Below are 26,889 nucleotides of genomic sequence, written 5' to 3'. Positions count from 1 at the left end.
TTGCAGAGGCCTCCACAACATGCGGCATGAGCCTGCCCCACCCCAAGCCTCTTATGGAGGCCCCCAACCATGGGGAGGTCAGCCGTGTAAGCTCGGCCTCCCCATAAGGATGTGCTCCTCTGCCCAAACCACCAAGGCTGTGACGATATGAGCAGCAAAACCCCCTGCCCAAATAGGGAGGGAGGGTCAGTTTGCTTCAGGCATTGAAGAAGGCTGGAGCAACTGCATGCTGCCTAATATATAGTGAGCATGCTCCACCCCTTTCGCTCGTGCTTCACATGTGATCAGGCCAGGTACGGCTCAGCCACCCAGTCGGCCCAGGGCACGCATGCTCACTGCTCCGAAGCTCACCATGTGCCCTGCCCCCTGTTGCAATTACAGCGCAGTTGATTCTAGTGCCGTTATTTAGTAAGAGATGAAACATAAAAGAACTCTTCCAATGTTTGTTTCCTCTTTTTCACCAAATTGGACAATATTGAAAGTTATGCAAATTTATTTAGCTAATTCATTCAAGTTGCAGAACCCTGACTGTAGCAATATATTTTTAGTAGCATAGGTGACCTGTAGTGTCACAATTATTTTTACTGGAGCTTTTAAAAATAAATTGCAGCTTTTGGAATTACAATTTCAAAGTGCAGAACAGCATGGTAAAAATAGATCTTTAACTCTTTCCCAGTGTACTTCACACACACACACACAAACACACACACACACACACACACACACACACACAGAGAGAGAGAGAGAGAGAGTGTCCTGGATTTAAGCAGTTTAGGGTCATTTTTGCATGGTCCAAATATCCTGGGTTGAGCAAAGGAAATATCCCTGTTTGACTAAGAAGTTTGCACAGCTCCTAGTCCTAAAGCCGGTTTGTCCCACAATATTTCCCTCATCCCGGGATTTTTATTTATTTATTTATTTATTATTTCGACTTTTATACCGCCCGATCCCCAGATTTTCAAAAATCCCGCATTGAACCCACTACCATGCAAACACTGTGGGAGCAGAACCAGTTTATTTTTCCTGCTCAGCCACCTGCCCCCCTGATCTCCCCATCTGACATCATGTCAGATTTCAACTGCAGCCTGCCCATCCCAAAAACTCTACAAGGGGAAAGAGCAGTGGCATACCACCAGTGGGGACATGGGGTATCCCATGTCCCTGGGTGCACACCATTAGATCACATGGTGGGTGCCAGGTACTGGCTAGATTCTTGTGCGACCCGGCCAATTCCTGGAGGCTCCTTCTGTACTGCTGACAGGGAGGCCGGCCGTGGTGGCGGCACCTGCCTGAGCTGCCCGCCGCTGAGTTGCCATAAGTGGGCTGCAGGGGATGGGGCACGGGGAGCTGGGCAGGGGGGACATGAGGAACCAGTCATGCCCTAGGCACCATTTTGGGCTGGTACGCCTCTGGGAAAGAGTTGAGTAACCTTTCCTACCTCAGTTCTGCCCTATTTTAAATATAAGCTTCAGCAACAATAAGCATGCAACAAGGTGTAACGTGAAGTTTCATCCAGGGATGCTAGAACAGCATCAGCCGTTGGCTTTTGTTATAATCTAACAGTTATAAGCAGAGTCATTTTACGTATCACCCAGTTATTCCAGTCTGAACATTTCTGTCCCATGCAGTTATCTTCTTTTTAATATTTGCAACTGACAAATAAGAGTATTTTCTTCAACTGGTAGCGAAGCATTTTGTTTATTAACACTGCCTTGTTTTCACAGTTCAACTGAGTACATTAGAAGTGATTAAACACACACATATGCTAATTCCTAACAAAAGAGGCTAAATAATAACTCACATATTTAATATACATGATTGAACTGCCACAGCAAAAGCAAAGTAACTTATTTACAACGTTGAAAGGGGATATGTCCTTAATGGCCATTTATTCCTAGTAACCCCTTGTTCTTGTTGTTCCTCGTCAAGAAAAAAAAAACTAAAATGCCACCCTCACCCCAAGATGGAACTTGGCCCTAGATTGCTGTGGACACAAAGGATGCTCATAGGAATAAGATAATAGGAATGGCACTCAGAAAAGCAGTAAGAATAGCCTTTTAAAAGTATCATTCTAATATGTTCTAGAATAATTCTGTGTGCTTGGGGGCATGTCCCCCGGGTGATTGTCTTGAGACATAACAGTAAATAGACAAATAATATACACATGTACAAAAGCATATCCTAACAAATAAATATAGCACATTGAAAGTCAATAATGAAATAAAATAAGTTAGAAAGGAACTTTGGACATGCTCTTTCTACTTAGGGCCTGGTTTCAAGCCCATTAAAATCAAGGGTCTCTTATGTATTATATAAGAGCCCTTTGTAATACCAAACTCATATAACCTGAAAATCATTTGTATTATTCATTAAACATTAAACACATTTAACTATTTCCTCCTCAGATAACCCTTTCTTGTAAGAAAGCCAGATACACATTGCACATACATTGTTATTTGTGTTAAATGTGCACACTTCATTATCTGTACACATTACAGGAACATAATATTGCTCATGGCTGCTTCATGAATGCATACAGTATATAAAAGTGGCAAAAAATCTGTATAGGAAATTGCTGCAAATAAATCAGTGCTACTACATACTAAATAAACAGGCACTTTAGGAAATGAGAACTTTGTATTCAGTAAACAGGAAACAGCTGATTGTCATTTCAACTAAGTCACAAGGAAATAGGCATACAGTTCTGTATAAATCTGCAAATGGGCAAAAAAATATGTAGTCAAAACACATCAGTTCCATCAGTGCACAGATCTTTTCAGTAATCCGCCTTAAAGGTGTATTATACATAGAGATCAAAGCAAGTTTAGAACAGTTCATCCAATCACTTCTTTATGTTACAAGACCCTTTCCTCCAGATTTAAGGTGATAAAAGTGTCATCTGTAGTATTCATCATAAACTGTAGTCCCAATTTTGCACACCAGCCAAAATATTAAGCTCTTAAGCACAAAAGAAACTGCAGTTTATACTCCTGACAAACTACTCAACTATCCCGCTCATCACATGCTTGGAACAACCTGGGCTGGAAAAAAGTTGATTCTGACTATACATAATGATGTGTGGATGAAGCCATGGAGTGTATTAAGGTGTCACAGTGAGTTCACACATGGTGTTGCAATCATCAGGTGATGAGCATGCAAGTGATGCTTGCACGTGTGAACAGTCGTCACAGGCGCCCATCAGACCATGTCCTCGTATCTTTCAAAAAAGGGAAGCATTTACACATTCATGTATGGTTGCTTCTACAAAGTTATTTTGTTCTGGTTTCACATCCAAACTGGACTAAACTCTCTTTTTTTAGTATCCCCATAAGGGCACCCCTGAATTGTCCACTTACTGTGCCCCCCCCCCCCTTGCTGCAATATTTCCCAAATTGGACTTGGCACATTCTTGTTTCAAAGATCACACTCAAAACATGTTTGTATATGGATAGGGAGTATGAATTTTTTGCAGATCCTGCCTTCCTCAGCATCATTTTCCTTACATTACTCCCCCTCCCCAGCTGCCATTTGGTCTTGTCACCAGGAGCATTTTTTTAAAAAATCCACAATTTATAGATCACTATTGAATTATAACTTTACAGCAATTTGCTAATTCCTCTGAATTCTCAGCTTTCTTTTTCTTTCTTTCTTTTTAAGCAGTAAGAAAGCTGATTTATTTGAAATATAATATTAGAGGAGAGTTTTACAGACACTGTGGACTGCCAAAAAGATAAATTGGTAATTCCAGATCAGTTTAAGTATGAACTCTCCCAAGAAGCTAAAATGACTAAACTTATACTGTCATATTTTGGTAACAATGTTCGGAGACAAGACAATAATTCTAGGAAAAGTGTAAGGCAGCAGGAAAAGAGGAAAACCCAGTATGAGATCGACTGACTCAATCAAGGAAGCCATGGCCTCAGTTTACAAGACCTAAGGAAGACTGTTAATGACAGAAAGTTCTGGAGGTCATTCATTCATAGGACCACTGTAAGTTAGAAGCCGTTTGATGGCAGTTAACATACACACAACTCTACAGGCTACAGGGCTTACTTTAAAAAAATGAAATCTGGGAATTCAGAAGACCTAGTAGATAGATTGTTATAAAATAGCAATATGTCAATTGTCGATAAGTACCAAAAAAAAGTCCTCTGCTGGCAGGGGGGTGGGGGGATGATGGTTGTAAGAAACTGAGGCAAGGGAGATATAGAGAAAACTGCTGTAGTTGCTTGTCACTGTGTGGAATCAGCCTATGATTTTATTTAGTGAAGTGTATTCAGAACTGCCCAGAGGCAAACAAAACAAAACAGAATCCAAGATCTCCCATTTGGTGGATTTGGTCTAACAGCTGATACATTTCCAGCTTTTTGCAAACTGAGATCAATTGATCCAAAAATGATCTGTTAGTGAGAAGATTGGCAAAGGTTCTTGGTGTCCTGATATAAAGATAAGTTGGATGGCAAACATTTCCAGCGTACCAAACAAGTCACCTAGACATTTCATAAGGTGTCTGTGCCACTAATGATACACTCTAATACTGAGAGGAGTATAAAGAAATCAGTGCAGTTCTACAGTTCGTTTGTCATGATCTACTTCATGCCTCTCCCATTTCACTATGCCCTTCCCCCTGAAATTTGTTTTGAATTCCCAGTTTAGAGCAGTGAGAAAGTCTTTGGTCTACATAGAAGGAGTTGTGACTGGAGTCCACGTGGATGCAAGTCTAGCATGCACAGAAGTATCATACTGACTGTCGGCAATGTCTGTAGGTGCCCCACTATCGTACAGTGGGGAGCTGGAGGAAGTGGTGGTGACTGAATGAGGAAGGGTGGGGTAGTGTGTTGTAGAACCACGCAAAAACTGAGATCCTATCCCATTAGACATTCCACTTGACTGAGATACAGGTGAGATGGTGCTGTTGCTCACAGACCATAAGTTGGGATACTGGCTGTAAAAGAAAAAAGAGCAGATTTTAGAATTTAGAACACAGTTTTGGGATGCAGTGCCATCCAGCACAAAAAGAGGCTGGGGTGCAGACACAAAACCTTCTGTAGTCATAGATGCCCCATTGACAAAATTGGGGAGGGTGGATTGCCTCAGTAGGGTCTTAGAACAATTTGGCATTCATTAAAGAAACACACATACAGAAACCTCAGAATGACCAGCACATGTTATCAGTGACCCCCAATTCTATGCCTTATATGGTGCATGCTTCCAATATGATGTCACAAATTCACACACAATTACTGTAGAGCCTGCTTGTAATAATCACAGAACTTGGCTACTCCCATGGTTTCCACATAGACACAGGATTGAGTAGATTCCCTGATGCTGCTAGCAATGCAGTGCACTAACAAAAGGCTTCCATGGCTGAATTCCCACTGAAAATTTAATCTAGATACAACCAAGTTTCAAAAGAATTGGCACCTTTTCATCCAGGTTCCAACACCCTCACTGCAGCATGTTTCTAGTGAAGACGACTAGGCCTGCCCCTTGGAGGGGTGTGCCTGCTGTCAGGGGTGCAATTGTTAAGCTAGCAGCACCAAAAATTCAGAGTATCTTTAGGAGACCCTCCTGATGATACCACCCAGGTTTGGTGAAGTTTGGTTCATGGGGGTAAAAGTTATGGACCCTCAAATGTGTAGCCCCCATCTCCTATTATTAAGGGGAGGAGGAGCTCCAGAAATGGGACTGTGTTCCATGGTTTGGCTGTGAGGAGATCTCGAGGGAACCTGGGTATTTCGGGTGACTATCCCCAGGATTAATCGCCAGTGAGGAAATCACCCATGTGGCATGTTTCACTGTCCCAGCCCCCAGCAGTGGCCATTCACATACACATCATGGGGATTTTGTTACTATTTTTTTTGTTTACTATTTTTTTTAAATTAGCAATTGGCATATTTTATTTATGTATTTAAAACTTTTATTAGCTGCCTTTCTCCCTTGCAGAATTCAAGATGGCTTACAACATAAAGCATAATTAAAAACACAACAAGAACAACTATCACAACAACCAGAAAAGTCCCAGTTTAGAAAATCCAGTTAGGACTGCCAATATTAAAAACTAAATCAAAATGTGGTCCTAAATAAAACTGACTTCAACTTCCTCCTAAAGATTGACAAATGTTATAATGTTATAAGACACCTTTGCTGCAGAGATAAAACAGGAAGGCATGTGTCTGTAAAAACTTAATTTTAAAGAAAATGAAAGCTGGGAATTTGGAGAATCTCAGAGGCAAATAATGTTATAGCAATGATGTCAATGTCTGATTCAAATTAATCCCTCTCCACTCTGGTGATGATGCAGGGGAATGGCCACCACAGGAAACTGAAGCAGGGAACATGGTGTCAATGTGTGCATGACCAGGAAGATCTGGACTTCCCCATTCCCACTGGCACCACTCAGTCATTGCAGTGATCTTTCCCAAAACACTGCCCCAAAGCAAGTGTGGGAAATATCACCAAATGATGGAGAAAACCGAAGGAGGACACAGATGTACCACAATGCTGTAGGGAAGCAGAAAACAACAACTTCCCAATAGCATCCAAGTTGAGGCACATATTGACTTATGAGCTATCTGGCCCTTGAGAACAAAGAACACAATCCACAACCAACATCTGCCCAAGCCTAATCATGAACAAGACTGGTATTAATTTACAGATGTTCAGGTTTGGAACTCCCATTCATTTAAATTGAACTTGCAAAGCACTGGTTTCCAGGAAGTTCTGCCTTTGCCAACAAATACCTTTCAACAGCCATCCTGCACTTTATTGAAATTTGGGGACATTCTTGCCTGCAAAATAAAGCATACCTGGAACTAGTTGGTGGGCCAGTGCTGTGACTCATGGGCAGCATACTTGTTGGGGGTGGAACTCCTAAAGTAGACCAATTGTCATGGGATTGGAGCATAGAAAGGCAGGCTGAAGAACTGTCACCATAGGCTGCTGTAAAAGACAAGCGTTCATGAGAAGACCAATCTCCACTTCCTATGCAGAAATACAGTTCTGGAAAATATGTTAGACACCACCATTCTCCCTTGCTGCCCCTTATTCCTACAACTGCCTTAGGGAAAACCTGGGTGATATCACTTTTTTCAAATATTTTCTCCAATCCCACCCTTTCCTCATGCCCTACTGAAAATAAGCCTTTTACACCTCGTGAATTAATGCGTATTTCTCTGTCATTTACCGCCCCGTCACCCATTTCACCTCCCTTCGTTCCCTCATTTCAAATTTTCAGCACAATAAGTGCTGGGCAGGGCCATGACTTGTGGAACTCTGTAAAGCTCTATATAAATATAAATCTCTCAATATAAATAACAGTGTAATGCATCATTGTGATCAGATTTGCCCCTGCTCTGTTGGCACATCTCTCCCTCTTTTCCTGTGTTATGAGTTTGCTTCAATAGGCTTGCACTCCAGTGAGCAAAATTGCTCTGTAAAGCAATGGTGATGATCACCAAAGAGGAGCTCTTTCCTGCTATGCAAACATCTGGCAGGAGAGGGGCAAAACAGATTTCAAAGGCAAAGGAGGGGCTGCTCTACAGTCAGAACAAGGCTCTGCTGAAGAGCCATTTTAAGGCAGATAGAAGGAGAAAAACACATCAATCAAAATTCCAAAATGATATTCTGAAATAGTCATACTCTCAAATCAGGATATAAGTCAACAATGTTTGCCCTCAATGTTTAACTCAATCAGTGAGCAGGTGTACAGACATATATGCATGTAGGGAATATCATGTCATAATGTCACATCAAGCCTGGAAAAAGCTTGGCACTGCTCTCCTGTTCCAGAGGCGTAGCTCCAAGGGGGTGAGGGGATGTGCAACGCACCGGGCTCACACCTCTATGGGGGCATGGCGGGGGCATTCTGGGGCAGGATGGGGGCGTTCTGGGGCGGGACTGGAGCGGAGGATGCACCAGTGCACCGGGCGCATTTCCCCCTTACTACGCCTCTGTCCTGGTCTTTCGTCACAAAGAGAAATTCTAATAAGAATAAGTATTCAGACATGTAATCCCTGACAGACTTTCTTTTAATCTCTGACTCACATTTTTGAAGAGGTACAAACAAGGAGGGTGGGACCAGATGCCCTATTTTAATTAGCTCCAAAAAGGCATTTTAGTCTACTTTGGACCCTTTTAAAATATGAGCATTTCCCATTTTTATGAGTCATGGGGTATGTGAATCAGGGATAAGGCCACACATTCTGTTTATTATTCCTATCCTGCTCCCCAGCCCTTCTTTCCTGCAAGGGGGGGGGGGAACAAAAAGATGTCCCTCTTGGAGAGAAAAATTACCAGCTGTGCTATCAGAACAAGTTTGATTCACAAACTGAATTTTAAAATGCATGCAGATATTTCAGTTGTACATGAAACTCTGACAGGAAAATGACCACTTCTAGAGTATTTTATTCAATGGTTGCAGACACAGCTATGTAAAAAGTACAACATTTATCAGCCTTATTGCACTTCTGCAACAACTTCCCCTTCCTAAAACCTTGCACCAGAAAACATACCCTTAAAAAGAGACAAAATATCTATCAATATCAGTACAATAGGGCTTAAAATACTGAACTGATGTTGCCTTCAGCAGTCCTACCTTAAGCTTTTTAGTGGCACTGAACATCGAGCCATTTAAAATATACCTAGGGGCTTTTTTATTTCAAATACTATAGTATACATTTGATGGGAAGTGGCAGAATGCCTGCAAAATGTAGTCATCCCCGCAGGGTCGTCGCTAAGGAATAGGCGAGACGCGGAGGAGGTTTCATCTGGTGGAGAGCGTCAGCAACAGGAAGCGCGGGATTTCGTGATCCTGACAACTCTGCCCTGTGCTGGTCTCTGGCACCTTTTATTAGGGTTTCATTGTGGGCGTGTAAAGGAGGTGGGTAGGGAGATGAGCGGGAGACCGGGAGACCTGGAGATCATCATGTGATGCATGATCTCACCTGGCTACGTGCGGAGAGGAGCGTAAGCGTCTGAGCCTAATCCTCACCTGGGGGCAAGACCATTGTCCCTGCGCCCGGTGACTGAGCCAGACAGTTCATGACCCGTGACTCATAGGGGGATGAGGAGTGGGGGTGCGGTGCGACCAGAAGGCCGTAGGTCCGTTGGCGTCCCAACGTTCTACCACGGTGCTGCTGGGTCAGCAGTGCATTACTACACAAAATATTCACATCTGAATGCCAAAATAAATTAAATTACTCCTTCCAACTATGAAACACACCCATGAAGTATAAGAATATCAGACATTTTTGGTAAGACATTTATAAGTTCATGAAAAGTCTTTTGGGGTATGATTTTATGTTAAGACAGGATATGTTTTTGTTAAACATGTTGGATTCTGGTAACAGTAAGAGGAATTAGAAATAGGTACTATATGTGATTTTAGCTGTGAAGATCTTAGTAGTGAAGAACTAGAAATCTGAGGAAATCTTTTCAACAGAAGATTGGGTAAATAAAACAACAGAATATGCAGCAATAGTTAAACTGTCTATCTATGTTAATGGAATATAAGAGCTGGGATAATTTTCCAGAAGATTGGGACCTGCTGCTGAACTACATTAAAAAGGTGTTCAGTATCTGTCGATGGGTCTCCAGCACTAATACAGAAGAAATAATGTTATGTTTAAGATAAGTGACACATGGCTAATAAGTTATTAGTAGGGAAGAGGGATAGTAAAGAGAACTAAACAATTATTTAACTTTGTAACACAAACATAAAGAGGATGAAAATGAGTTTAAGTTCTAGTGAGAAGTTGATACTATTTTTGTTTTGCACTATGTGATTATGATTTGTTATTATGATGTTTATTATTTGTAGAGTTTAATAAAGATTATTTATAAGTATTTTTAAAGCACCCATGACAAGGTCCCAAGGTGATACTTTTTGCAGGGTCGTGAAAATAAGTGGACAATGATACTGTTTCAACCTTCTGGTTCAAACAGTGCTATTGCAATATCTGGCTCTATCTGGAGCCAACAAGGGCCATTCCAGTAAAGGAACTATATCATCTCCTCCACTCAGTTTTACTGACATAACTATTCTTTCTAATCCAGAACAGCAGATTGTTCCTCTGCATACAAGTATGCCCCTTCTAAAAGATTGCCAGCAATATCACACTTCAATTCAACCCCCACCCCACTCCCAAGAAGTCAGTGTCATGAAAAAAACATGAGGCAATGAGTGTGAGCCACAAGTGTCCCTTGCCAACCATTTTTCTGGGCAGAAGACAGTGGCAAAACTAAGGAAAATGGAGCCCGGGGCAGACTCCCAGTTTTCCAGGGGGCCCCACCCGTGGGCCTCCGCGATTCCCTTCTCTGCACCACTTACCTTGGCTGGCAGCAGGGAGAATAAAAAGTGGAGGCCCTCTCTAGATTGCCTTGACCGCCCCTCGGGCAGCAGCAGAGATGGATAATGGGCCAACACCTGTCCAGACAGTGCCTGGCTGCTCTGCCATGCCTGCACACACTGCGCCACAGCTGCCCCACCCCCTCTGGCTTGCCTCAACTCACCACTCAAGCAGCAGCCGAGGCCTGCCCAGGCAATGCCTGGCTCTGTTCTATGCCATGCCGCGCTGGTAGAAGTATGTGGGGCAATTCCCCCCCCCCCATTGACTCAATGGGGGCCACCCAGGGCGGTTGTCCCCGGATGTCCCCGTTATAGCTACACCTATGGTGGAAGATCTACAAGAGGAATCATGGCTGCACAGTTGCATCTCACTTGGATCAGAGTAGTGGAAACTCTGGCATCACCAAAAACAGTACATGAAGCATAAATGGCCTATTGGCCTGCATCAACAGGTAACTGCTGCATTTAGACAGCGTCTAAGCATATACCCATATGGTACCCATATATGCCAAGGGGAAATTCTCTCTTCCTCTACAACAGAATGTTTAGACAGAAGGCAAATATACCAGAGGATGAATGTCATGCAAATTTTATGGGTATAAATAATCCTGCAAAGATTAGTTGCACTTAAGCACAATTACATTGTTTTCCATAGAACACGGATCAGTGACTTTTGGTAGACTGTGCTCAGCATGTTTCAGTATAGCTAAGCAGCTTTCATCTCAAATCTGTTTGAGGAATAGTTATGATGCATTTTGAATGCTTGCCTTAAATATACATTTCATTTTGAACCTGACTGTTTTTAAAGAAACACAACAGGGTTGTTGTTGTTTTTAAATCCAAACTATGCACTTTGGTGAGGGAGCCTCTGATGCAGATGGACCAAGAACCAGGTTAACTATAATAGGCTTGAAAATTAGCGCCAACTCCATCACACGCTGCTGAACTCGGGAGAGGAGCAAGGCAAAAAGTTATTCTCCCATCCCCACCATAATTTGTGATGGGCTTGGACAAGCTTTAGATGTTCCCATAAAAAGAAGGGGGAAAGCCTGGATACAATGGCTACTTGGAATTCCTGCTAGGGAGCTATAAACATTAAACACAGGAAGGGGGCTGAAATCAGCACACAAGCTTTATGTGGTGCAAGTTTGCTTTAGATCCATCACTCAAAGCCACATTAAACTAAAAGCAACAAATTACTTGCCTGAAAATCAGCAACCACAACAGACACAACCATGTCAAGCCCAACACATTCCTAGCATAGGGTGCACAAGAAAATTATTTTGCTATTTCCTGACAGCTATTTCATGTCACACTCAAAATTTGATCCACTAGTTAATTCTCCATCTTAGACAACAGTCAGTGAGCAGTAAAAATCACTTACTTGGAGAATTGTTCCTGTGAGTGTAGGGATTTGGGTAAGGAGAAGGGCGGTGATTCCTCAGTGACGAGTACCTTTCGCAACTGTGAGCAGGTGCGAGTGACAGAGATGCCCCAAACTGAGAGTGAGGGTTAGCAGGAGGGCACAAAGTACCAGTTCCAGGAATCAACCAACCACCTACTATGAGAAGAGGGGAAGGGGAAGAAGGAGAACTATTTCACTATACCAGTACATTGTAGCACGCTCTGTCTAAGATGATAATGAGCCCTTTCCTCCCAGTCTTCACCCGATTCCTTCACAGAAAGGGGCAGCCACGCGAAGGGACAAACTGGGATAAAATAGACCCGGATTGTAAGATACCGATTGTAACTCAGAAGTATTTATATATTTATGTAATTGTGCCATGTGGAAACGGCCTATAAGAGAAATGCAGTGAAGGTGTTCTTGTGAATTACAAAGGAAAAAAGGGAGAAGCCAACACAGGACTACTGCATTGGGTAACATGGGACCCCTAGTACCTCTTCTTTTGGCTCCCAGGCAAAATTGAAAGTATCAAAACAAAACACATAGGGAAACCTCTGGTTTCCGATAGGTTTGCAAAAGTGAAAGGAGGGCAGGCAGTAAAGATATTCAAGTAATCATTAATATGAAAAGATAAAATATAAATAGGATTCATTTGTGTAATTACTTGTAAGCTTTGGATAATGAAGATAGTGCACTACTATATTGAAAGTTATTTGTTTACCCATATTTTACCTTTTATTAAAACAATCATGTTTTTAAAATCTTTCAGAACTGTGCCCCATCATCAGCACTCCTTCAACACTGGAGAAGCCTTATCAGCTTCAATGGGGCTACTCTTTGCATTTTACTCATTTGAGATAGTAAAACTGCCCAATGCATTCCTTTGTATTTTTATTCTCTTTAGGGCTTGTGGATATGAATATTTCTCTGACACATGCACACGCAAGGCTAGGTTTTTACGACAAATGGTACCATTAAAGGCAGTCAGTATTTTGCTGTTGACTTCAGCAGCATCATGAGGTCTTCTCAGAAGGAAAACCCACTTTAAGTGTTATGAAATGTGCAAATTGTACTTCTGATTGAAGAAGTACATATTAGTATGTTATATACTGCATGGTTTTAATGATAAGTGTTAAACAAGATCTGAAGGCCTTCCCTGACAGAGAACTCAACCTCTTCTTCCCTTGGAACATATTTGGGGGGAACAGTACTGATTCTCATTCATCTCCTTGTTCAGCTGTGGGAAAGAAGTGACATGCACTCAAGCTTCTTACAATCAGGTGCACAAATTGTAAAATAAATTATTAATCTTGGTGTTTACGACTGATCAGTTAGGAAAAAATGTATAATCTGATAAGCGGCAACCAAAGGGTTTTAAAGATACAAATACATCTATGCTAAAGTCAAAAAGAGCATATTTGCAAGTCTACACTTTTACCTGCATTAAATTCACATACTATACCCTTTGATGGGTGGGGGGGGGGGATCTCAGCAAAGCATAAGTAACATTGATGATATATTACACATTGGCAAAAGAACATACATTGTGAATACCCTGACTGCTGGCCATCTCCCACTTCATCCATCATGTCTTTGTGATCACTTCTGTCAAAGAAACCACACATTCTATTAGGCAAAAGATAAGATAACAGAAAATAAATGTATTTTGTCAACGCAGCCAAAAGATCTTACCTTTCTTTTGCATCAAGAAAAGCTTTTGCAAAGGGATTGTACTTAATTTTTAAAGCTGTTATCTAAAAAAGAAAAAACCCAAATGTCATTTGACACATTTGACATAAAAACAATAAAGCAGCATTTCTATCAATTTTACAACTGATGCTAGTGGGAAAATGGCCTGGAATGGAGCACTCAAACTACTCAAACTGCAATAGCAGACTTTGAAATCATTCTCTCCGCTACAACTCTCCCTTTGCCCAACTTAGTGGCCTGGTTTTATTATCCTATTACGGAAGTTCATGAAGGGATGGTGGGAATACACTCCAAGCAGTTATAAAAAACGTTTCAGGTTTCCAGATAAAACAAAAGGGACAACAGGATGCAGCAAAGAATTCCTTAATCAGAATATCATGGTCACTTTACAAACAAAGTTGTCTGACAAGGCTGACAGGTCGTTAACATCTACTAAGTTAACATGAATGAATATAGACCAAGTCAGCAAATGCCTTGCATCACACCTTTAAAAACAGCTATTGAGAGAAGCATCCAAACATTTAAACTTTCCATATAAAATTGTGAAGTATTTTGAGAACAAGAGCTACTGGAAGAGCATTTTGATCCGGAGTTTCCAATAGATATTAAAATCAATACTAAATAGTATTTTAATGTTATTAATTGGCATTTGCCATTCATCCAGTTCTGGAAATGGAAAGGAGCTTTAGCCAGCTTGAAGACATATTTTAAGAGCCAGCGAGGTATAGTGGTTAAGAGCAGGTTCACTCTAATCTGCAGAATTGGGTTTGATTCCCCGCTCTGCCACTTGAGCTGTGAAGGCTTATCTAGTGAACCAGATTAGCTTGTGCACTCCAACACATGCCAGCTGAGTGACCTTGGGCTAGTCACAGTTCTTCAGAGCTCTCTCAGCTCCACCCACCTCACAGGGTGTTTGTTGTGAGGGGGAAGGGAAAGGAGATTATAAGCTCCTTTGAGTCTCCTACATGAGAGAAAGGGGGATGTAAATCCAAACTCCTCTTCTTCTTCTAAGAAACTTTATGGGCTACACACATGCCAAATAAATTAGAAGTAGGTAAATATTACTGCCTTTGGTGGTCCAATCCTTATAAACAGCAACTTTGAAAATAATACAAAACTCTGGAAAACTCTGATGATGATTCATGAGCCGTGGTATGGGCTATATATGTTTGTACAGCACAAAAATGCAAAAAAAAAATTCACATTTCTTTTCAAGCTCAATTAGATACAAGAAGTTTGGAGTACAATAATGATAAACTTTGTAACCAATTCAGACTCAACAGGGCAGATAAAAATGACTATTTCACCAAGTGACAATTTATTATTTTTAGAACTGGACAAAACTTAATAAATGTAAAAACATATCTGATGTTGTTTTTCACTTCATTTTATTGAAGTAATATTTTTCTCCTTCATTGGTCCCTGAAGCTCTCTTTACATACTTCTATTATTTTGAATAAACAAGTAGTCGAACATTAGATTAGGATAGGAATTACATTTTCTGTGCATGGCTACTTTTTAATTTATTTAGTCCTATTTTGAAAACACAATAGAAACAATGACCATTACAAAGCTGCCATCAATTTATGTATCTACACTTTGTGAAAATGAGAAACTGGGTAAACAATGAACGAAGAAAAATGTCAGGCCTCACTTTAAAATCCATATTTTGAAATGTATCTGTCAATTTATTGTCTGAAGACGTTATCCAGGGTTGACTCTAAATAATATGCTCTTCCTGATTCAAACAAAAAAGTTACAATGAATTTTCCAAAAAGTTGATGTTTGAAAGTGTTAAATAGTTAAAACATATTTTCCATTAAAATATTGTCTGTGTTTAAAATATGTAAACTTTGTTTTAGTCCAATAAATTCACTGAACAAATAATAACAATGTAACCATCACTCTGATTCTAAACAAATCTTATTTTCAAATAAGCCCCCACAGTCACTTATTTGTGATAGCAAATGTAAGAAAACAAGGAGTGGGGAAATATGTGTCTGAAATGTTAGTGTTTAATTGAAACGTACAGCAAAGAGAGTTGGCACTGTAATGAAAATGAGAAAATTCGAAATTATTGGGGGGGGGTAAGTTTCCTCAATTTAAAAAAATCTTAATTTCATATTATCATGATTTTCAACTGAAAATGTAATAGTAGAGAGCTTTTAAATGGCATAAAATAATCATGTTGCACAGAAGTAAGGTTGTAGGGATTCAACAAACCATTTAGTTTAACTTTCCTTGCTCTAGACGATGTTTTATAACTCAATATCTCTGACAAATGGCCTACCTAAAACCTCCAAAGGAGGAAAATGACATAACTCAGGCACCTCATTGCCTTACTGGATCTTCTTATATTTAAGACATTCCTCCCACTGTTTAGTATGTTTCTGTCTCCCAGCAGTTCCATTGCTTTTAGTCCAGTCTTCAGTAGAAGTGAATCAGTATTGCATCTCTTTTCTAGTATCCTTTTATGTTCTTGCAAACAGTAAACATACTCCATATTCAACACATTCATGAACTACTTTAAGAATTACCCCTTTGTTGTTTGGTCTGCCCCCTACTTTGTGCCTACCTCCTCATTTTGGTAAGCTGTCACAGCTATAAACTGAGTCTCCGGGAAAGAGTGGCTGGTGATCATCCGCTGAGGGCCACCAACTCTCACTATATGAATTCTAGGCTCATATTTGTGCAAGGAATTCAACATGATCTGTTAATGTAAGGATAAACAAAAGTAAGCACTTACACAGCGGTACAGAATTTCTGACATCACAAGTCAAGCAAAGCTGTGGTAGTACATAATCTATATGAAGATTAAGGCAGCAGACATTAGATTCCCCATACCTAACAATACATCAGAAGAGCCAAATAACTGAATTTTTACACTGAAATCAGCTTTACCTATCCTACTGTCTCAACAGAACCACAAAAAAATTCATATGTTCCCACTGCATAGTAGAAGGCTGAGGATGCTTGTAAAAGATAGCATGCAGTCACTAAATGATTGCAAACTGTCAGCACTGTTTGGAAAACAATAACTGCCGCTACTTCTGCGAGGCTTTCCTTCAATTAAATAAATGCATTTATATTTTCTGTCTGTACCCAATAAGAGGAACAGGTCTGTTTCCCCACTGTTACTACACAATAGAAAGTGAAATACGTTCCCAATACTGAAGCATCCCTAGACTCACATGATAGCTTTTTTGTTTCAGTACAAGTTTTAACAACTTTGTTAATACATATCAAGTGCTCTCAGTAGTCTTTGGAAATGACATCTGCATGACATTTGAGCCCTGTGTCTGCCCAGTCTACATAGCTAACAAAGGCCAGTCAGAGAATTGTGTCATCCAAGCAACACAATTTGCAAAGCTGCTTCTCATCAGGAGTGACACGGGAAAATACACTTCTACATTTCTTAGTGTACCCTACATTGTCCACAATGGAGGCAGGCAATAGCTATACAGACATTCACTCAGGCTAGCTTCACATGTCTTTTGTCTCAGTTGCTATTGTACCTTTCCATGTAGTATGTTCTAACACAGTACTATACAGGGTTGCCATAGTCCAGGTGGGGCCTGGGAGGGCCCCTCTAGAATTCAAGCTGATCTCCAGACCACAGAGAAACCGGCTGCTTTGGAACCTGCAGCATTATAACATGCTAAGATCTCTCACCTTCCCAAATCTCCAGGAATTTCCCAACCCAGAGTTGGAAACTGTGGAGTACCATATAAGACTTATATGAAAATGTCTTTTGGGTTAAATATGTGTTTTCTAGACATTCAACATCTATTCCAAACTTCCCAACATCCGACACTAAGAAAAGGCAGCTAATCCTCTTTGACAGTAGCTCTGGATGTCATCTACTAATACCTACAAGCCACATAAAGACTGATCAGTGCTACCAAAATGGCACAGCAAATACTAGTAGAATTAGCCCAGTGACATATTCAGAAAGACAGTCTACTACACAAAATCACTGCATTCACAGACCCCCCCCCCCTTTTGTAGCTTTTCCTCTATCCAGTTTAATGCTAACTGGGGTTGGAGAGTTCTTGCCACCTATTCAATACTATAATCCACATCCAGAGAGCAACACTCACTCATGGCTGTGCTCAATAAAGTAGATGAAAGAGTAAAAGAACCCCAAGGAAGACGTACAAGCTTAACATTTTGTGTCCTAGGCCACATTTTATCTATACCAATCCTGCCACAACCCTGGTTATGTTTTCAACTGGCAGCAATGTGTACTTTGCATCTATAGGTCTAACATGCTGGGCAGATTCAAGGCATTTGGGTGCCTCAGAAGGAAAATCTGAATGACACCCCCTTCCTCTTACAAAATATAACAATACTACATTAAATAAATGAGCAACTCCTCCCAAAATCTGCTGTTAATTTCATTCCACCTAGATACCTCACAATTACCTGGCAGACAGGTGTGCATGTGCTCCAGTTGCCCCTAGAGACAGGAAAAACGTTCAGTTTCCTGGTGCATGCCTATGGTAGTTCATGGTTCCTATTTTGCCTTTTGCAAGATGCTAGAGATGCCATTGTAAAAATGTGTCAGATGTCATACTCATCTGCCTTTATCTGTTGAAGATAAATCTGAGTGTGCAATGAATGTATCTTCCACTAGTAACACATGCATTGAATGTAGCTGCACAGTGCAGGTATGTTGTCGCCTCAACGCTGTTGAGTAAAGCTAGAGCTAGATACAAATTATAGATTCAAATTCTAGCAACACAAAGTAGCGTGAAAACATTTGAGATTTACATGATTATGGTAAACAAAAACAGAAAGGCCGGACGAGCAGCTTTTCTGGTGCTATGCAACTGCCTTGTGTTATACTGGACATAATAAACGGGATTATATCTAGCTTTTGTGCTTGTATTTTGATTCAGACCAATGTGGTTCAGACCAACAGTCCTTCCGGCTATTAGTTTCCCAACACATCTGGCTTCAGAGGTCCATTTATGAATCCAGGAAGAAAGTTCCTGCAGCAAGATGCATACAGACCCGATGATGTGTCCGCAGTGGCATAAATACGGGGGTTAGAGCCCGCTAGTTCCTGCAGTCTGCGAGAGGCTGCCACCTTTGACGCCCTAGTCTGGGAATTGTCACTTAAATGCAACAGGCACAGAGCCTCTCGGTCTACACAGCCAAGTGATGTGGAAGGGACTGCTGTTTTCCCCTCCCAACACCCCCACCCCCAGCCCTCCTCGCCTTGCTCACCTGGCCTCCGCCGTTGAGCTTATTGGTGAGCTTGACCTTGCTGAAGGAGACGGGCGCCTTCATCCAGTGCGCGCCGAAATTGGGCGAGTCGGGGTGGATGTAGACGCAGCTGGGGGCCTGCGGCTCGGGCTTGCCGCCCGGCACCCACTCCCCGTTCACGTACTTCCAGCGGTGGTTGTCAGCGGCCACGAAGTCCAGCAAGAAGGAGTACATGGCGTTGGGGTCCAGGCCGGACACGCTCGCCTTCAGCACCGGGAACATCCGCCTGCAGGGAGGAGACGCCAGGAGAGGAGAGGAGAGGAGAGGAGACGAGCGGCACCTTCGGCCGAGCCTGACCCCGGGCTCCAGCCGCCCCCCGGGGCCAGCCAGCAGGAGCCCGGGCGCCGCCATTCCCCCCACGCTGTGGTCTTAGAGCTCTGCCGTCCTTGAACACCCAGCGGAGGCTGCAGGCGGGCGGGGCTCCCCCTGCGAACACGCCGAGGAGCTGAGCTTCGCAACTCCAGCCGAAGAGGTTCTCGAACTGGCCACGTCGCTCAGCAGCATTTGTCAAAACGGTCATCTTTCACTTAAAAGCCTTGAAACAACGAGGATGATTGAGGGACTGGAGCACCTTCCTGACGAGGAGAGGCTGCAGCGTTTGGGACTCTTTAGTTTGGAGAGGAGAGGTCTGAGTCTATAAAATTATGCATGATTGAAGTCTATAAAATTATGCATGGGGTAGAAAATGTCCACAGAGAGAAAATTTTCTCTCTTTCTCACAATACTAGAGCCAGGGGACATTCATTGAAAATGCTGGGGGGAAGAATTAGGACTAATAAAAAGAAACACTTCTTCACGCAAACTGTGATTGGTGTTTGGAATATGCTGCCACAGGAGGTGGTGATGGCCACTAACCTGGATAGCTTTAAAAGGAGCTTGGACAGATTTATGGAGAAGTCGATCTATGGCTACCAATCTTGATCCCTCTTGATCTGAGATTGCAAATGCCTTAGCAGACCAGGTGCTCAGGAACAGCAGCAGCAGAAGGCCATTGCTTTCACATCCTGCAGCTCCCAAAGGCACCTGCTGGGCCACTGCAAGTAGCAGAGTGCTGGACTAGATGGACTCTGGTCAGATCCAGCAGGCTCTTTCTTATGTTCTTATGAAATGAATTAAGAAGCTTGCACAAATTAAGGAGCTTGCACAAGGTGACCACATGCGTTAGAAAAAGAACCTGAGTCTAGTGACACCTTTAACACCAACAACGTTTTATTCTCAGGTTTTGTGTGCATACGGATAGCAAGAATAAGTCCTATACCAAGCTTATGCAAAGTGTAAAGATGCCACTGGACTCCAACCTTTTTCCACTGCTTCAGACCAACATGGTTACCCACCTGAACGCAAATAAATTGGCTGGAGTTATAACTTGGAGGTAGTTTTCTCAGTCAGGTTCGGGTTGGATCCTTGCAAGTGCATTCTTAGGCAGAGTTACTTCAATCTAAACCCATGGGCTTAGACTGGAGTAATTCTGCATAGGATTGGAATATAAATCTTTTTACTTGAAAGTAAATTTAATTGAAACCAATCTCACTTTCTTACAAATAAACAGTATTAGGAGTGAAGTATTAGGAGTGAAGTGCAAATATCTTTAGGAAATTACCAGCGAGCTGTACAATCCATTGATCATGATGGAAATGATGGAAGGTAATCTCATTGAAGGGACTGCAATTTGCATTTTAATGTTTACCCCCTTATACCTTTTTAAATGGAAGCTCAGACTTCAATGAAATGCAATTGCAAGAGTGCAAAGGATCTTAGTCTTCAGATTCAGGAAAATGAGAGCTTGTATCTTGTGAGAGGTTGTGTCTTAGTGGTAGAACACAGAAGGCTCCATGTTCAATCCCCAGTGCCTCCAGTTAAGAATCAGGTTGCAGGTGGTGGGAAAGACTCCTGCCTGAGACCATGGAGATTCTTGCCACTACCAGTGTGGGTAGAAAGTACTGACCTTGATGGACCAAAGGTCTGGCTCAGTATGGCAGCTTCTTGTGCTCCCTAATTTACCTTTCAACCAAAAATACAGGCTTGGTTACCTCAGGTTATATCAGTTTAAAAAAACCCCACCCATATACGCAACAAATCACTCATATCTGAAAACAACATTCACAACTGAATAAATCACTTTTGTAATTGGAAGGTGAAATCAGAATATGAACTGATATTAAGAACTGGATTTTGTAATCCACATTTATTAGGATTCTGACTAGGAAACAAGTTATCTTGAAATCTCTAATTACCCAAGAGTGTAGTATACATTTCCACTAAACCAGGGGTAGGGAACCTGCGGCTGTCCAGATGTTCAGGAACTACAATTCCCATCAGCCCCTACCAGCATGGCCAATTGGCCATGCTGACAGAGGCTGATGGGAATTGTAGTTCCTGAACATCTGGACAGCCGCAGGTTCCCTACCCCTGCACTAAACTATGTGTGTCTGGGGTCTTGAAAGAAAGAAAGAAAGAAAGAAAGAAAGAAAGAAAGAAAGAAAGAAAGAAAGAAAGAAAGAAAGAAAGAAAGAAAGAAAGAAAGAAAGAAAGAAAGAAAGAAAGAAAGCACTCTGAAGCTCTGAAACTTTCTACCCCACCTTTTCAAGAAAGACAACAGAAACCCCTGTGACATCTTAAAGATTCACATAAGGATAACCATAATAAATTTGTTTGTTTCTGAGTTGCCTATGACTCCTTTTAGTCTTGAAATAAGCAGTATAATCTTATTTCTGGTGAAGCCTGCAATATCCCATCCATTCTAAGATGAATAAGGTGCATGAAAAGCCTAATGGATCTCAGGACTTTTCCCCATCCCAGTACAAACTGCCTCCGATTCCAAAAGGAGAGGAGTTGAATTGACTCCAGGTACATTTTATTTATGCACAAATAAAAAAGGGGGGCCCCTCCCAAAATGTGCATGCAAAATTCAGCTTGGAAATGCACCACTGCAAGCAGTTCAGTGTGGGATGCACTGACAGAAAAATAGAAAGTATCTTGCACTGTAAAGATTTAACACATTTTTTCTGGTATTTAAGGAGGCTAGCAGATTTTGGAAATTCATCTGAGCTCTCTGGAAGATGGCTAGAGAAAACGATAGAAGAGTGACTTATTAAAAGAACTGTATCGTTTCAATCCAGTCAATGGATTCCCAGGACAGGCTATAACTTTAAAGTTAGCCTAAGGACCCAGTGTGCAGCCTGGCAGATGGGGAATTTCCGTAGATTAACACAGTCACACTGGGGAGCCTAGAAGCAGGCTAGAAAAAGTAAAGGGCAAAAGGGAAAACAAGTTACACAAGGCGAGCAGGTGTTCCGGCGTGAGAGATGGTCCAGCTAAGGGAAGGTTCCCCCAGAAAAAAACGAAGAGGCAAAAGGAGCGCCCGTGGGAGGCCATTCCTCCAGCAACTATCGGAGGCGCTACAGGGGTAATGCAGGATATGGGACTGTGTTGGGAAGATCCTTGAAAGAGCATCGTGCATCCTCGAGGCTCCTGCGGGCGCCTCATCCATCCATCCATCCATCCATCCATCCATCCATCCATCCATCCATCCACCCACCTACCTGCCGTTCTTGGTCACGATCATCTCGTTGGTGAGCTCCTTGAAGCGCAACCAGAGCTCGCTGTCCTCCAGGGTGACTCGCAACTCTCTCTCGGTGGGGTCTCCCTTCTCGCTGCCCGCCTGCAGCTCGTTCTCCACGGCGCTAAGCAGATGATCCACCCGGTATTGCAGGCTCTTGCCCAAACTGTCTGTGCCCGGAGAAGTCATCCTTTGCGCCTGGCCCCACCAAGCCCCCTCACGGACCGAAAGTCGCCTCCAGTTTATCGCACCCCCAGGTTTCCCCCTCGGATAATTTCCCCTGGGTAAATAAATACCGCTCCGAGCAGCAACAGGGGATAGGGACACAGTGGGAGGGAGGGCTCTAGCGTTGGGTGCTGATGGGTTAATTCCACTTGACCTCCCCGGATAGCGCCCTTTGAAACTGGTCAAGCGAGGAGCAATTAAGTCCCCCCTATAAATATCCTCCTGATGACATTACCATACCGGTAGGGGGCTCCCCTGATTGGAGACGAGTCTCTTTGATGTGCTCGGCCCGCCCACCTGATTGGCTCCCTGCGGCCATATCAGAACGGTGCCCGGGGGAAAGCTTGTGATGTTAATTGCAGCCAGTGGGATTAAACACAGCTATTTTATGTAAATCTGCCCCCAAATGTTTGCACCTCTATCAAAGCCGCCGGGGCTGCGGCTTCAGCAGCCGAAGAGGAAATGCTCCCAGTCAGACTCAGCGCCGTAACCTGTGGGCAACTTTCTCTTTGCTCGTCATCAGAAGCGCCTGGATACTCCAGCCAGCTCAAAACTGGTTTGGATCAAATAAGCTACCACGCATAGATTCAACATAGATGCCAGTGGTGCTTGGCTTCAGGAACTCTTTCAGATTGTCTTCTGTGACAGCCACGCTGATCTTTAAATGGCACCTATATGCACATGAATGCTCCTCAGACCAGTGGGTCTTCTGAGGAAATGGTTTTGACCGAGATGCAAATAAAAGAGGTGAGAGTTTTTTGTTGAGGAAGCGGTTTTGAATGTGTCACCTGGGTAAAGACTTAAAGCAGACCTGAAGATTGTTTATACCAGCCATCAGCGCCAAAGACTACCTTTCCCAGGCAACACTTTCCCAATAGATTCTTTTGTTCCCAGTGCAGCTTGTTGGGGTTTATTTTTAGACAATTTTATGGCTGTTATTACAGCTCACCCCATAATCTGGTTAAATTGGAACACTAGTTGTTAAACTACAGACCAGTTTTTAGGACTACAGGGCCAATTCCAGACGCACCCAAGAATATTATCAGTCCCATAGAGTTCAGAAGGATTTACTCTCCACTGGTTAAGGATCACAGTAGTGTGTATTTAGGCTGAACACCCTGCTTAAATCAATAGGTTGGTGCCTAACATGTTGTATTTTAGACTAGCTCACTGAGAAGGAAGGCCCCTGGGTTTCCACAGGCATCCTTTCCACCATAGCCTGCCTCAGCTTTAATCTGGGTCACTTCACATTCAGGGGCTACAGGAACACTTTCTATCTGGTTCCCATTCAGACAAAACATTTGAATGGAGAAGCACTGAGATGTTCCGTGCAGTTGCCTCATCCCTTCAACAGAATCCATTACTTTTCCCCCACCCCCTTCCTCCCCTGTGAAATAACCAAAGCCAATTTGGACTGAAAAGCAGGTGAGCCATAAGCCCATGAACTTTGGGAAATAACCAGGAAATTCCATTTACAGCCTTCAGTGCTGGAATGGCTTACATCAAAGTATTAATAACCCCTGAATCACGGCTTTGGGGTTTTCCACTCATCTCCCAGAAAATCTGAAACTGCCAATCATTTCCCAGCACTATTGCTGCTCGAAACCCTTTCCTTTTGCTATGTACAATAGCATCCGAAGCATTGTTATCCTTTGGAGTCCACTGACTTCAAGGGATTTCAAAGGCTCTAGCTGTGCTTAAAACAACCCTTCCAGACAATCCTGGTCACTCCTTTGTACTGTTGCAACCTGGACAGAACAAGTGGGCGAGATCACCGGTCTGCAGCACCACCTTTGACTCAGACGTCTGCAGCCATGGGTATACTGCCATGTAACTCATGAGAGAGACCAGAATGGATGTATGTAGAAGAAGACTGTTCATGTTAGATACAATTGTGAACTCGGTTGGGTTGTCTTTCATAGAATCTGACAGGACCTTCAAATGAATGGTGCTCCATAGGGCATGGAAGGAAGACCTCAGGCCTGTGTTATTTTGAGGCCCAAATGTGATTTGCTTCTGGTACTAAGTGCACTTACCAATGAGTGACTCCTATTGAATTCTGGTGGTGGTTTCCTTTGGGGGGGGGTTAGGGTTGAGGGGGATCTCTGATTTAAACGTGCTTCAGATCGTCCTGCACAGAACAGTCAATATTTTGAAACCCGAGTCTCTGCTTTTACAACCTCCTTCTTGTGTCGCTCCTGTTTAACGAGATCGTTATTGTTTCAAGAAGCCCTACGGAACAATTTCCTGTCCATTGTCACCTCTCGCTCCCCTTGGCCCTTCCTCTCTCCAGAGAGTTGCATAGAAAGGTAATAAAGTTTCCCACTCTGGGAATTTCAACCCACCAAGGAGCCCTAAGGTGAGAGCTGCCAGCCCCCCTCCTTCTCCCAATTCCCCTCGGTAAGTGTAGGTGGTGGAGCTGCATGGCTAAAACCAGAGAGCAAATGAAAGTTCAGAAACGTGTTGAAAAATAATCTACAGTTTTAAATAAGTAATTCTTAGAATTCAAAGAAAGGCACTTCTTGAGATAACCTCGAGGTAACAGTTGCAACTCCTGGCCAGCCTTACACACCTATTTCAAAGACGCTTCAAGTTATTTATGTTGCCTTTTTGCAAAGGCCCTGGGGGGAGGGGGGAGGAGGTCTGGTTCCTGGCCCCAAAGCTTCCAATGACTGGTCCCTTTCCGTGGGCATTTGAACACACACTATTGAAGAGAAGGACTGGGCTGTGGCAAGCTACAACTAGGGTTGCCAACAGACCTGGAGGAAAATGTGCCATTTTTAATGCAGATTTAATAGGAGCTTATTTACCAGGTGATGTAACTTACTTGGGGGTCATGAGAAGGCAATTAAGCCTGTATTAGGAGGGAAGGGATAACCATGGGGACAACCTTGGGTATAACAGATGCAGGCATTGTGCCTTTCAGGATCCCTCCAAAGTGAAGAGAGGCCACCTGAGACCCCTCCCAATCCCCTCCCTTACTAGAGGAAGAGAGGGTCCACAAAATGGGAAAGTTCTGGAAGGACAAAATCAATACAAACTTGTTTGTATTGAGTTATGATTTAAGACAGTATTATTCTGAAATGGCCTGCAAGGAAAATTACTGAGGGTTTGTTTAAAGTGCGTTATGGCAGCAGGTATAAGACCCATGAGACAGGGACAAAAATATTAGACACCTTGGCAGGAGGTGCCCTAGATTTCTAGGCCCTAGGCTTCAGCCTGCCTAGCCTATATAGGTAAATCTGGCACTGGTCAGAGAACCCTGTTTCCCTTTGCCCTTGGCCTCCTCCCAAAGTTGTTTTTCTCTCTTCAGAGGGAAGCATCTTGCCAGCCAGCCCCCCTCCCTCTCGATGAGCCAGTGAAGCCTAACTCTCTTTCCCTGAAACTGACAGGCCAGAGAGGAGGATTTCTGAGTCTGGCTGGCCGGGACTCCGAGGTAAGCAAGCGGGCCAGTAGGCCCTCCCCGCTTTGCCCTGCAGAGAAAAGCCAAAGGAGGGGCAATTTGCAGCCATTAAAAAAGCCGACTGGTAAAAGGCTCAACAGACGACCCCCCTCCCAGTCCCAAATTCCATCCTCGCCTTTAAAAAGCAAGGGGGGGGGGGTCACCTACGCTGCAAATACAGTTAGTCCCACAGTAAACAACTGTTGGGAATTTAAGCCGGTTTCGGCCCATTTTTCCCCAGAACTATACTGGTTTCCTGCAGGTTTAGATATAACTCTACATTTTACTCCGTTGCTAAAAAGTCGACCCACTGACTGGAAACCCCACCGGGTAGAGTCTATCTTGTCCCCTAAACGTGCGCTCAGGATCCCATTCTTCTTCAAAGCAACAGCAGGACAGTTCGTTCCTGCGAGTTCTTACTTCCCGGGGAACCTGCTGTGCTGCTGTTCCCACCTGGACCGAGTTGGATGAACGGGGGATTTCCCAGCAGCGGCGCGACCTTTGCTAAGGAACTCCACATAATGGAATGAGGATGACAAACGCGGATCTTCACCAGATCTAGCCTTTTCACCCCTTTATACCCCTTTAAGCTTGTTGAGTAAATCAGCAACTCTGTTGGGAAGAGCGGGGCAATCCCCTTCTTTGTCTATCCGAGGGAGATCTGCAGGATGTAATCGCACGGTTAAAACGGTAAGAATAAACTGCAGCCTATCCAATGTTCCTGAGCTGAAGAGTGCGCTGCATCTACCTGGGAGAAATAAAGTAAGCAATAACAGCAACTCACTTGCCTTCAGTGTAAACACTCCATGAATCACAGCCCAGCAGGCTGTTAACAGCGAGTGTTTGTATTTAAGGTGGTAGCCCTGGGGGCCTTTACTCCTGGGAGCAAACCTCCGTGAACTCCTTATGACTGAGAAGTAAATTGGCTT

General features: G+C 43.0%; 1 protein-coding gene across 1 annotated transcript; it reads right to left on the bottom strand.

Annotated features, from left to right (window-relative positions):
- Positions 1–3,474: 3,474 nt before the first annotated feature.
- On the bottom strand, positions 3,475–22,500 carry TBXT (T-box transcription factor T). Its single transcript, XM_048507698.1, has 8 exons — positions 22,277–22,500; positions 18,696–18,960; positions 16,039–16,173; positions 13,446–13,507; positions 13,297–13,358; positions 11,733–11,909; positions 6,810–6,942; positions 3,475–4,945 (listed from the first exon to the last, which is right to left on the bottom strand). Exons 1-8 carry the CDS (start codon positions 22,480–22,482, stop codon positions 4,678–4,680), a joined length of 1,308 nt encoding a protein of 435 aa, XP_048363655.1. The 5' UTR covers positions 22,483–22,500; the 3' UTR covers positions 3,475–4,677.
- Between the last annotated feature and the right edge of the window lie 4,389 nt (positions 22,501–26,889).

Source organism: Sphaerodactylus townsendi, linkage group LG01 (assembly GCF_021028975.2).
Source record: "Sphaerodactylus townsendi isolate TG3544 linkage group LG01, MPM_Stown_v2.3, whole genome shotgun sequence".
Lineage (NCBI taxonomy): Eukaryota > Metazoa > Chordata > Lepidosauria > Squamata > Sphaerodactylidae > Sphaerodactylus > Sphaerodactylus townsendi.
The sequence above is the reverse complement of the archived record's forward strand: the minus strand, read 5'-3'. Positions and strand labels throughout refer to the sequence as shown.